Genomic DNA, 12,598 nt, shown 5'->3' with positions numbered 1-12,598 from the left:
TCCATGTACTCAGCCTAAGATCATCTTTTTTATTTCATCAAACATTTGGGCAATATAGTGTGTTTTAGTGCATTAAAATTTTAAAAAGTGTGTTTTTTCCCCAAAGAATGCGTTTGAAAAATCGCTGCGCAAATACTGTGTGAAAAAAAAAAATGAAACACCCACCATTTTAATCTGTAGGGAATTTGCTTTAAAAAAATATATAATGTTTGGGGGTTCAAAGTAATTTTCTTGCAAAAAAAATAACTTTTTCATGTAAACAATAAGTGTCAGAAAGGGCTTTGTCTTCAAGTGGTTAGAAGAGTGAGTGATGTGTGACATAAGCTTCTAAATGTTGTGCATAAAATGCCAGGACAGTTCAAAACCCCCCCAAATGACCCCATTTTGGAAAGTAGACACCCCAAGCTATTTGCTGAGAGGCATGTCGAGTCCATGGAATATTTTATATTGCGACACAAGTTGCGGGAAAGAGACAAATTTTTTTTTTTTTTTTTTTTGCCCAAAAAGTCCCACACATGTGGTATCCCCGTACTCAGGAGAAGCAGCTAAATGTATTTTGGGGTGCAATTCCACATATGCCCATGGCCTGTGTGAGCAATATATCATTTAGTGACAACTTTGTGCAAAAAAAAAAATGTGTCACTTTCCCGCAACTTGTGTCAAAATATAAAATATTCCATGGACTCAATATACCTCTCAGCAAATAGCTTGGGGTGTCTACTTTCCAAAATGGGGTCATTTGGGGGGGTTTTGTGCCACCTGGGCATTCCATGGCCTCCGAAACTGTGATAGGCAGTAAAGAGTGAAATCATAAATTTACACCCTTAGAAATCCTGAAGGCAGTGCTTGGTTTTCGGGGCCCCGTACGCGGCTAGGCTCCCAAAAAGTCCCACACATGTGGTATCCCCATACTCAGGAGAAGCAGCAGAATGGATTTTGGGGTGCAATTCCACATATGCCCATGGCCTTTGTGAGCAATATATCATTTAGTGACAACTTTTTGTAAATATATATATATATATATTTTTTGTCATTATTCAATCACTTGGGACAAAAAAAAATAAATATTCAATGGGTTCAACATGCCTCTCAGCAATTTCCTTGGGGTGTCTACTTTCCAAAATGGGGTCATTTGGGGGGGTTTTGTACTGCCCTGCCATTTTAGCACCTCAAGAAATGACATAGGCAGTCATAATCTAAAAGCTGTGTAAATTACAGAAAATGTACCCTAGTTTGTAGACGCTATAACTTTTGCGCAAACCAATAAATATACGCTTATTGACATTTTTTTTACCAAAGACATGTGGCCGAATACATTTTGGCCTAAATGTATGACTAAAATTGAGTTTATTGGATTTTTTTTATAACAAAAAGTGGAAAATATCATTTTTTTTCAAAATTTTCGGTCTTTTTCCGTTTATAGCGCAAAAAATAAAAACCGCAGAGGTGATCAAATACCATCAAAAGAAAGCTCTATTTGTGGGAAGAAAAGGACGCAAATTTCGTTTGGGTACAGCATTGCATGACCGCGCAATTAGCAGTTAAAGCGACGCAGTGCCAAATTGGAAAAAGACCTCTGGTCCTTAGGCAGCATAATGGTCCGGGGCTCAAGTGGTTAAACTGTGTAGAGAGTTCTTTATTGTAAGAGCAATGAAGATGTGGAATTCTCTTCCACAAGCATTGGTTTCAGCGGGGAGCATCGATAGTTTAAAAAAACTATTAGATGGGCACCTGAACGACCACAACATACAGGGATATACAATGTAATACTGATATATAATCACACACATAGGTTGGACTTGATGGTATTGTGTCTTTTTTCAACCTCACCATCTATGGCATCAACACATAACACCAACCATAAACATATAAATTGCACATTGGTTTGGAAATAATACAAGCTTCATATAAGAAAAAAAATATTAACAGTGCCTACATTCAATGTACAAACAGGTATTATCAGCAAAGGGCCCAACAGGAGTTCTGGTAGAATTATGCACATATACCTGCGAATACAGTATATACAGTTATTATAAGAGATACCTCCAGATGAATTTTGCAGCAAAGTCTCATTGCAGGAGCCCCTGAGGATGATGCAGCATCTGTTTTTGTGTCAGAGAACTGAAGGCAAGATCTGTGGTGATGGGGAGACCCTCCAGCTGTTACCCAACCAGCCTGGAATGCAGTCCTAGTTATCTGGCTCTGTGCATAAGAGATAGTAATAGGACAAGAGGTACTTTTTCAGGAGAATTCAACAATACACTCAAAAAGCTATGAGCAGCTGCAGTCAAACTATTAGAACATAGTAATGCATTGCACCAGCACTAGCGCATGTTCTGTGTAGTGTGCATTAATGATCCAAAATTGCTAGGAGCCAGGGAAAAAAGTTTTTGGGCAAAAATTATTTTGCATATATCTTTTTCTGCCAAAAAGTTCTAACTTTATTTGGGATAGTAATTGAACTTACATATTTATTGCTCCCTTAAAGTGGAGTTCCACCCAAAAGTGGAACTTCCACTCATCAGATTCCTCCCCCCCTCCGGTGACACAGTTGGCACCTTTCAGGGGGGAGGGGGGTACAGATACCTGTATATTACAGGTATCTGTACCCACTTCCGGCATAGATACCCGCAGAATCTGCGGGTATTTACGCCACTTCCTGCTCCCTCCCCGCTGCCTGCTGGGAAACACACGGGTCCCAGAGGCAGCAGGGACCATCCGGATTGCGCTGCGTGACTCGCGCATGCGCAGTAGGGAACCGGGAAGTGAAGCCGCACGGCTTCACTTCCTGATTCCCTTACCGAAGATGGAGGCGGCAGCACCCGAGGACGGAGAGACGCTTCGGCCTCGGGTGCCGACATCGCGGGCGCCCTGGACAGGTAAGTGTCCATGTTTTAAAAGTCAGCAGCTGCAGTATTTGTAGCTGCTGACTTTTAAAAAAGTTTTTTTCGGTGGCGCTCCGCTTTAAAACCATGTAAATGCAGAATGATCTGCTAGGAAAACTATAAGTAACTCTACTTTAAATTATGAGGATGAATCTCTTTACAGTGCCTGCCACTGCAGAGGCCACTTAAGGGTCTGGTTTTAAAGCACATTTACCATTTGTTAATACTTGTTAGAATATGAAAACATTTAAAATATTCACAGCCTGGCCACACTTCTATTTAAAGGGATAGGTTCACTTTTTGAAAAAAATTGCGCCAGTGATCACCAGATCGCTAATGCCATACAGTGATCAAGAAGATCTGCCAGTGTATCTGCTACCCTGTACATCCCGTAGGGGTAAGTTGATACTCCCTGACAGGAAGAATCAATGAACTACCACAGCGCAAAGGCTGCCAGACCTTGTAATTTTCCATTCACAGGAGACTGAGAATGAATGACACGGCCGGACGGCTATATCAGGAATCGTGGAGGTGCAGGGGATGGTACATTCGTAACTTGTTACATGTTATGCCCTGAGTATGGGTGTAACATGTAACATGTTACGAAACGTGAACTTATCTTTTAAAGCCCAATTGTAGTCTCCTCAAAACCTTACTGGCTATACTATTCACTTCAGTGTCAGCGTTATGTCAATGCTGATGGCCATGACTAACCATGTCTATGCACATATTAGAGGTGACAATGCAGAAGCACAATTGGTGGACAGTTGTAATGACAGGAAGTGCCCCAATTAGGACCTCTATGGCATGATTACTAGGTAATATCCTAATAAAAACTGCACACTCAAAAAGATTAAAAACGAATTATGAAAAAACGTTGTTCCATAATATAAAAGGTCCACATGCGGCGCTAATAAAAAGCAACAGTCTTTGAAGTATTGAAAGAGGAAAATATTATAATCCCTTCACCAGTTTTCAGTGTGTATAGGGAAGCACACATCGTGAGAATCAAATCTGCTTACCAGATATCAGCAAGTGATAGGCATTGATTAATAGCTTCCCAAGGGATCACATCTGAACTCGTCAATCACCAAGTAGACTAGTACTGTAGATGGTTGAATACCAAAGCTTGCATCCATTCACTTGTCCGAGGCAGGGCCATTTGAAGGAATTTGGGGGCCCCAAGCAAAATGGACATGGAGGCCCCCTAACCAACCCCCCCGCACACACACAAAGCCTACAGGAATCACAGCATAGCGATACAGTTTAAGTTCACCAACACTTTATATAATTAAAAAGGGTTTACAGTGCAAATACTGCTGTTGCATATAATGTGCATAAAATTTTAAAATTTTTAACAATTGAACATTTGGAAAAAAAACACCACTGTACCATGAAATCAAATATACATAAAAAAAGTGCACAATAACTAAATCCAACATACTTTAAACACACACACTCACATTAACATTTTTCAGTTCTCACAAACGTGCAAATTATCTAAAACTGCTGTTTGCGAGCCTTGTTTTCTGCAAAGGCAATCACAATGTCCTCCATGTCCAAAGACTGGCGAACATCACGCTCAATTGACGTAAGTGCCAGTCCTGTGAGCCTTTCTTGGCCCATGGTGGACCTCATGTAATTTTTTATCAGCTTCAAAGCTGAAAAGCTCCTCTCACCAGAGGCCACTGACACAGGTAGAGTCTGGAGTAGACGTTAAGCAATGCTTAAATTACTGTACAAATCCAGTAGCTTCTCACTGTATATGCTGAAGTAGCGCATTGCGGGCGGTATAGCCACGCTGTCTCATTGATTTCAATGGGCAGCAGCGGTGAAGCAGCGGTAAACACACCGCTCCTTCTCCTCTCCAAAGATGCGGCTAGCAGGACTATTTTACCGTCCTGCTAGCACAACGCTCCAGTGTGAAAGCCCTCGTGCTTTCACACTGGAGTGAATGTGACAGCGCTTTAAGGGCGGATTGCGCTATAGCGCCTGCAATACGCTCCAGTATGAAAGGGGTCTTACGTTACGTACACACCAACATGGAAGCTTTGTGGCAGTAAACAATGAGGTCTTAAAGCACGCATATGGCTGGGCATATAAATTATGCATAAGGGATAACATTTTGTACAGTGGACACAGTATATCTAACGATATCTAATGAGGAGAGCAAAAAAGAAAGATTTGCCATAGCTTTACCATAGAAACAATTACCATAACTGTCTCTCCATTTTCTTTCTTTACCATCCCATTTCCATCTTATTGCTTCTCTTTTGAATCAGGTAATATGTATTAAAGCTTTTTGCAAAAATTTACGAAGCAGAGAAAAGACTCTACGGTAGAGTGTACTGTAGAGTCTTTTCTCTGCTTTGTAAATTTTTGCAATAAGATGGAAATGGGATGGTAAAGAAAGAAGAAAATGACAAGAAAGCTATGGTAATTGTTTCTATTATGGTCAGCAAGTTACCATATTTGTATTACTAAATGGGTCTTGATGACTGCCTCCCCCCCTTACTACTCCCCCCCAATGTTCTTTTTAACCCCCCTCCCTACCGTGTACCACGTGGCAGGAGATTCAGTTTTCTGTTCCCGGCTGGCCGGACTGAAAGAGAGTGAGCACCCCGTGTGTGCACTTCCTGTCAGTCCGACCGGAAACAGGAAACTGTACCGCGTGGACTGCAGAAGCAAGATGAGCTCGGCCACGCTACAGGCTGCAGCTTATAGGAAGCGGCGGCTGGGGCCACAGGCCAGCTTGGGGCCCCAAGCAATTGCTTGTTTTGCCTGTCCTGCCGCAACGGGCCTGGTCCGAGGCAACAACAAAGCAGTAAACTTCCAGCAGTCAGTGGGCGTCTCACCCAATCATGGGGATATGATCACCAAATAGAAATAAAGCAGCATATAGTGAAGCCCGTCTCACTTGTGAAAGAATTTATTGTAGCAACTTACATGTACAGTCAATAAGAACGATTATCATAAAACAAAACAGCCATGGCATTCAGCATCCTTGTGTCTCATAACCAGCCTGACATGTTTCATTCGAGTGGATATCATCAGAGGCGGTTCCATAATAGCTTACATGATTAGTTGGGTTTAAATCTAATTTAAAAGTGCAGACACCCTGTTCTATTCTGTAATATATAGACACAAACAGCAAGGTATGAGTGCACAAGACCACACAGCAGTTATAGACTAGATCCCGTTACGTAAAACATATGTGGATTGGCTTTTTTCTTCCACTTGTTCTTCCAGATTACCAAGCGTCCTGGGATCAGCCAACTAAAGAAATCTCAGTACAAGAAAATCATTCAGTGATCCTTACCTGCTCCTACACCCTTCCTAGTGGTCGGTATACAGAGAGAGATGTTCTGCGGGTCAATGTATACTGGAGAGTGGGGAATATAACCGGACCGTACGCCTACCACCCCTACCAGGAAATGGTTCACTCTACATATAGACATCGGACATCCATAACAGGGATGACTAATCTAATGATAATGAATGTGACGAAGGCAGACAACACTTCATTTCACTGCTTTGTGGTGGTCAAACGGTGTGCAGGCAAATACCAATATGAACATGAAATTATGTATGGAGGAGGAACCAGACTAATCATCAATGGTAAAGTTAAGGGGCTCCTAGCTCCATATTTATAATTTCATTGTATGTCTTGTGCCAGGCCTTAGGATCACCGTACAAAGCATTTCCTTTTGATATTACCTTTTAGTATTTATGCACGCCAGGCAAAAAAAAATGCCACTTTTACAGGCATCTTTAAAGTGGTTGTAAACCTAAAAAAAATTGATCCTGTTCTTTTAAAGCATGAATAACAGTACAGTACTTGTGCTGTCTAATTTGGTTCTATCGTCTAAAATACCTGGTTAATCCTGCCTGGTTCTGCCCTTCCCTCTGAAAACTGACCACTGTTTATCATGGCTGCTGAGCCCTGACACCGTGGTCAGTTTACATGCCTCCATCATCCGCAGCTCTCCTCTGTCTCCTCTCTCCCATCCTCTTCCCCCTCCCTGTCTGTCTGCTCCCCTCCACTCCTGCTGCTATCGTAACTAAGTCTTATTGCCACAATCTTCTTTGTTATAGTAAATTATGTGCCCAGTGTATGTGTTTATTAAAAAATAAGCCGCTGTATACCTTATTTCATAGCGCCTCTCTGCGCTCACGTGACTGCTCTCCTCCTCTCCTCCCCTCCTCCTGGCTGACGTCAGTGGGAGATTCTCAGCCCCCCCCCCCCCCCCCTGTACTTATCAGACCAGGAGAGGAGAGCGGCGAGCTGTCACCTGAGCACCGACAGCGATATGAAATAAGGTATGCAGTGGCTAACTTATTTCACTTTAAGGTGGAACTTTAGTATGAAAATTAAGTCCTGTTAGATCACTTCAGGCTAGCCCCTTTTGCAGGTATAGCTGCGTAAAATGTTAAAAATGAGTGCCTATACTGTTTAAAATCTGGTAACATAGCGGGGTTGATTTACTAAACTGAAGAGTGCAATATCTGGTGCATCTCTGCATAGAAACCAATCAGCTTCCAGGAGTTTTTGTCAAAGCCTAATTGCACAAGCTGACGTTAGAAGCTGATTGGTTACCATGCACAGCTGCACCAGATTTTGCACTCTCCAGTTTTAGTAAATCAGCCCCAATGTCTCTCTCTGCTCTGCACATGCTCAGTTGATCCATATTTTTTGGTACTACGCTGAAAATGAAAGCCACCAGAGGCCAATCTGCTGATAGCCTATAGGTTTACTGCTTTTCAGGGGCTCTGGACTTCACGAGGAGGATTTTGATTTTGTGGGAATCTCAGAGACTTGGTTTGACAGCTCACATTATTGGCTGGCAACCATTCAGGGGTATTCCCTATATCGCAGAGATAGGGAGGGTAAAAAGGGTGAGGGGTATGCCTCTATATATCATGAATGATGTGGAAATGAATGTGAGGGACGATATCAGTAATGGAGCTATGGAGGAGGTGGAATCCTTATGGGTAAAGCTTCAAAGGGAGGAAACTAAGGGGAAGTAAAATTGAGTGTATGCTTTAGGCCCCCTAACCAGAGGGAGGAAGGGGAGTCAGACCTATCACAGCTTGGAATGGCGGCAAGGATGGGAAATGTCATTATAATGGTGGATTTTAATTATCCAGATATAGACTGGACAGAAGAAACCACGCATTTGTCTAAGACTCACCATTTCCTAAATGTCTTGCAGGACAATTTCATGGGTCAGATGGTGAATGTACCAACAAGAAATAATGCGTTACTAGACCTACTGATTACTAACAATACAGACCTGATCGTGGATGTAAAAATACAGGGCAACTTAGGAAACAGCGGCCACAGATCAACGAGTTTCAGTAAAAATCACAGAAATAGGAAGCACAAGGGTAATACAAACACACAGAATTTCAAAAGACCCAAGTTCCCTAAATTGTGCTCTTTGCTAGATGATGTTGAATAGGATAATATTCTAGGAACAAAGAATGCAGAGGAAAAATGGGAGTGCTTTAACCTCCCTGGCGGTATGATTATGTCAGATTTTTGTTGCTGAAAGCAGTACATTGTTTTGCATGGAAATTTGGCGTTTTATATTGTAGGCCTGTAATTCTTAGAAATAACTCACTTAATATAATAATAATAATAAAAATTATTCAATAATGTAATCAAAAACACTGAAATTTGCTCAGTTGCAGAATTGTCGCTGTCGTTACTTTCAGTGTTTGACGAATTTTCCCCACAAATCACCATCGCTCAATTGATTCTAATTTATTATCGCTGTTTTCTAGCTGGTCTAAAAGCACTTTTTATGTAAAATGGACACTTTTTGGTTGCTATGCACAATCTCCAGTTTCCAGGCAGAAAGAACAGTATTGATAATATAAAATTGGATGCAGGGCACTAGACAAACCACTAGGGACAAGGGGATGTGAAACTATTTGATACAGTACTGTAATCTGTAAGATTACAGTGTACTGTATGTATACTGTGTTTTTCACTTTTTGAATTTGGAGCCGAGCTCCGTCCCCCTGCGTCGCGACGCTCACAGGGAACGGAGCTCGGCACTGTGAATCGAGCGGAGACGCAGCTCGCAGACACAGCGGGGAGACATCACAGGATCCAGGGGACAAGGCAAGTAAGAGCTGTACATGGCTTACCGCTTTTGGTACTGAAAATTCACCCCAAGCCACACTCAGGATTACCGCTAAGGAGGTTAAGAGCATACTAAATAAAAGGTATTGGCCAGTGCATTTGACAAATGGGAAACAAAGTTTAAAAAAACTAAAATAAATCCTGGATTGCTGAACTCCAATGTAAAAATGCATATAAGAGCAAAAGAACAGGCCTTCAAAAAAATACAAGACTGAAGGGGCATTGTCAGCAATTCAACACTACAAAGAATGCAATAAGAGAGAGTAAAAAAAACAAAACAAAAAACAAGAAATTCTTAGTATATAGATAGTAAGAAAGTGAAGCCAGAACATATTTGCCCCATAAAGGATGATTAGGGGAATTCGGCTACAAAAGACAGAGAGAAGGCAAAGGTTTTGAATGTATTCTTCTCCTCAGTCTTCACAAGGGAAACGGGATAGAGTAACCAAGACTAATGTTAATAACCTGTCACAGGAAGCACCCTCATGGCTAACAGAAGACAGAATCAGAAATAGACTTAAAAAACCTAACATAAATAAGTCACCGGGACCAGATGGCTTACACCCGAGGGTCCTTAAAGTGTAAGTAAACCCCTCTATTGTTTTCAGCCAAGAAATCTGCCATCTTTGCCTCTGTTTAATCTACAACTGCCATGATGCTGCACATGTGATCAGTTTAGACACCAGCCATTGGATGGTTTGACAGTTTGATTGAGAACACAACCAATGGGAAGTATTACATTTCCGGCACGCGTCGGAAATGAAACGGTTTTCTGGATGGGGTTACTTCCGCTTTAAGGAACTCAGTCAGGCGATAGCTAAACCACTGTTCCTAATATTTGTGGACAGTTTACTGACTGGAATGGTACCAGCTGATTGGAGAAGAGCCAACGTGGCACCAGAATTTCAAAAAGGGCTGAGATATATCTCTGGGAACTACAGGCCAGTTAGCTTAACATCAATAGTCTGAAAGGTATTGGAGGGTATGATAAGGGACTATATACAAGACTTTGGTAATGAAAACGGTGTCATTAGTAGTAATCAGCATGGATTCATGAAGAATCGTTCTTGCCAGACCAATCTATTAACCTTCTATGAAGAAGTGAGCTGCCATCTAGATAAAGGAAGCCCCGTAGACGTGGTGCATCTGGATCTTGCAAAGGCATTTGATACAGTTCCCTATAAACGTTTACTGTACAAACTAAGGTATGTCGGCATGGACCATAGGGCGAGTACCTGGATTAAAAACTGGCTACAAGGGCGAGTCCAAAGGGTGGTAATAAATAGCGAGTACTCGGAATGGTCTGGTGTGGAAAGTGGGGTCCCCCAGGGATCTGTCCTTGGGCCAATTCTGTTTAATGTATTCATAAATGATCTAGAAGATGGGATAAACGGCTTAATCTCGGTATTTGCAGACAATACTAAGCTAAGCAGGGCAATAACTTCTAAACAGGATGTGGAAACCTTACAAGAAGATCTAAATAAAATAATGGGGTGGGCAACTACATGGCAAATGAGGTTTAATGTTGAAAAATGTAAGGTAATGCATTTGGGTGCCAAAAATACGAATGCAAGTTACTCACGGGGGGAAGAACCTCTGGGGGAATCTGGGTTGGAAAAGGACCTGGGGGTTCGAGTAAATGATAGGCTCAGCAATGGCATGCAATGCCAGGCTGCTGCAAGCAAAGCCTACAAAATATTAGCATGCATCAAAAAAGGGATTCATGCCAGAGATAAAATGAAAATTCTACCACTCTACAAGACTCTGGTCTGGCCACACCTGGAGTAATGTATGTCGTCCAGTTCTGGGCACCAGTCCTCAGGAGGGATGTGGTGGAGAGGGTCCAGAAAAGGGCAACAAAGCTAATAAAAGGGACTAGAGGACCTCAGCCCTGGGGAAAGACTATAAGCATTGAACTTATTCTCTCTGGAGAGGAGACACTTGAGAGGGGATATGATATCAATGTACAAATACCATACTGGCGAAAGGGAAAGGGAATTTAAAAAGAGAAGCGGTTTAATTTCTTCATCAATTTAGGCCAATTTGTATTCTGCTATGTATTTTTGGTAAAAGAAATCCCAATAAGCATATATTAATTGGTTTGCGCAAAAGCTATAGTGTCTACAAACTATGGGTTAGATTTATTGATGTTACATAGTTACATAGTAGGTGAGGTTGAAAAAAGACACAAGTCCATCAAGTCCAACCTATGTGTGTGATTATCGGTCAGTATTACATTGTATATCCCTATATGTTGTGGTCGTTTAGGTTCTTATCTAGTTTTTTAAACCATCGATGCCCCCCCCGCTGAGACCACCGCCTGAGGAAGGGAATTCCACATCCTTGCCGCCCATCTTTTAATGGTTTTTACTAGTAATGGCGATGATCAGTGATTTTTTTTTTGTGGGAATGCGACATTGCGGCGGACAAATCTGACCCCAAGTGACACTTTTTGGGGACCGGTGACACCAGTACAGTGACCAGTGCTAAAAAAAAATGCACTGTCACCGTATAAATGACACTGGCAGGTAAGGGGTTAACATCAGGGGTGATCAACAGGTTAGATGTGTTCCCACAGTGTGTTTCTAACTGTGTGGGGGAAGTGCTGATAGGAACAACAGAGATCACTGTTCCTGATCACTAGGAACAGCAGATCTCCATGTTGTCCCCTGTCAGAGCGGGGATCTGCCCTGTTTACTTTGGGTACAGTGTTGCATGACTGCATAATTGTCATTCAAAGTGCGACAGCGCTGAAAGCTGACAATTGTCCAGGGCAGGAAGGGGGGAAAGTGCCTGGTATTGAAGGGGTTAAGCAGTTTAAAAAAAAAATGCATTTCGTTACCTTGTTTTGGAGCGCCGCTCGGCACTCACATGACCGGCCGCCTCTCTCTACCTCTCCTCCTCTCCTCCCGACTGACGTCTGTGGGTGGATTCTCAGCCCTTCCCGCTGTATTTGTTGGATTGAGAGAGGAGAGAGACGGCCGGTCACGTGAGTGCTCTGAAATAAGGTATATAGCAGCATTTTTTTTTTATAAATAACATGCACTGGGGCACCTATCATTATCGACCAGAGAGGATTGTATGAATGTAGCGCAGTGGCTTAACAACCACTTTAACTATTGCTTATAACAGTGATCATCACTGTTAAAGCAAAAATAGTCTAAATAAAATTCCTGATCATTCCCCTAGAGCAGTGGTCATCAACCCTGTCCTCAGGGCCCACTAACAGGCCAGGTTTGAAAGATAACTGAAATACATCACAGGTGATATCATTTGCTGCTCAGTGATTACAGTATTCTAGTCTCCATCTCCACAAGGTAATACATAAAACCTGGCCTGTTAGTGGGCCCTGAGGACAGGGTTGATGACCACTGAACTGGAGTACTACAATGTCATTATGGGGACACTGAACTACTCTGATGACAGGATGCAGTGGTGGCTGGTAGGTTCTTCTTTTGGGGGGGTGACAAACAAACACCTAACCCCCCCCCCATGCGACGTGGCACCCTCCCCAACCTGCAAATGTTACTCAACTGCAGCAGAAAAATCAGGTCTCCTGAGC

At 42.3% G+C, this 12,598-nt stretch overlaps 1 protein-coding gene across 2 annotated transcripts in view; it reads left to right on the top strand.

The window, feature by feature from the left end:
- Positions 1 to 12,598, top strand: part of LOC141134741 (uncharacterized) — a 70,032-nt gene that overhangs the window by 36,885 nt on the left and 20,549 nt on the right. For both annotated transcript variants that reach the window (XM_073624178.1, XM_073624177.1), the window contains exon 4: positions 6,135 to 6,503. In XM_073624178.1, the coding sequence (XP_073480279.1) occupies positions 6,135 to 6,503 (369 nt within the window). The remainder of the gene's footprint in view (positions 1 to 6,134; positions 6,504 to 12,598) is intronic.

This window comes from Aquarana catesbeiana, linkage group LG03 (genome assembly GCF_042186555.1).
Source record: "Aquarana catesbeiana isolate 2022-GZ linkage group LG03, ASM4218655v1, whole genome shotgun sequence".
Taxonomy (NCBI): domain Eukaryota; kingdom Metazoa; phylum Chordata; class Amphibia; order Anura; family Ranidae; genus Aquarana; species Aquarana catesbeiana.
This window is presented reverse-complemented; position numbering and strand designations above follow the sequence as displayed.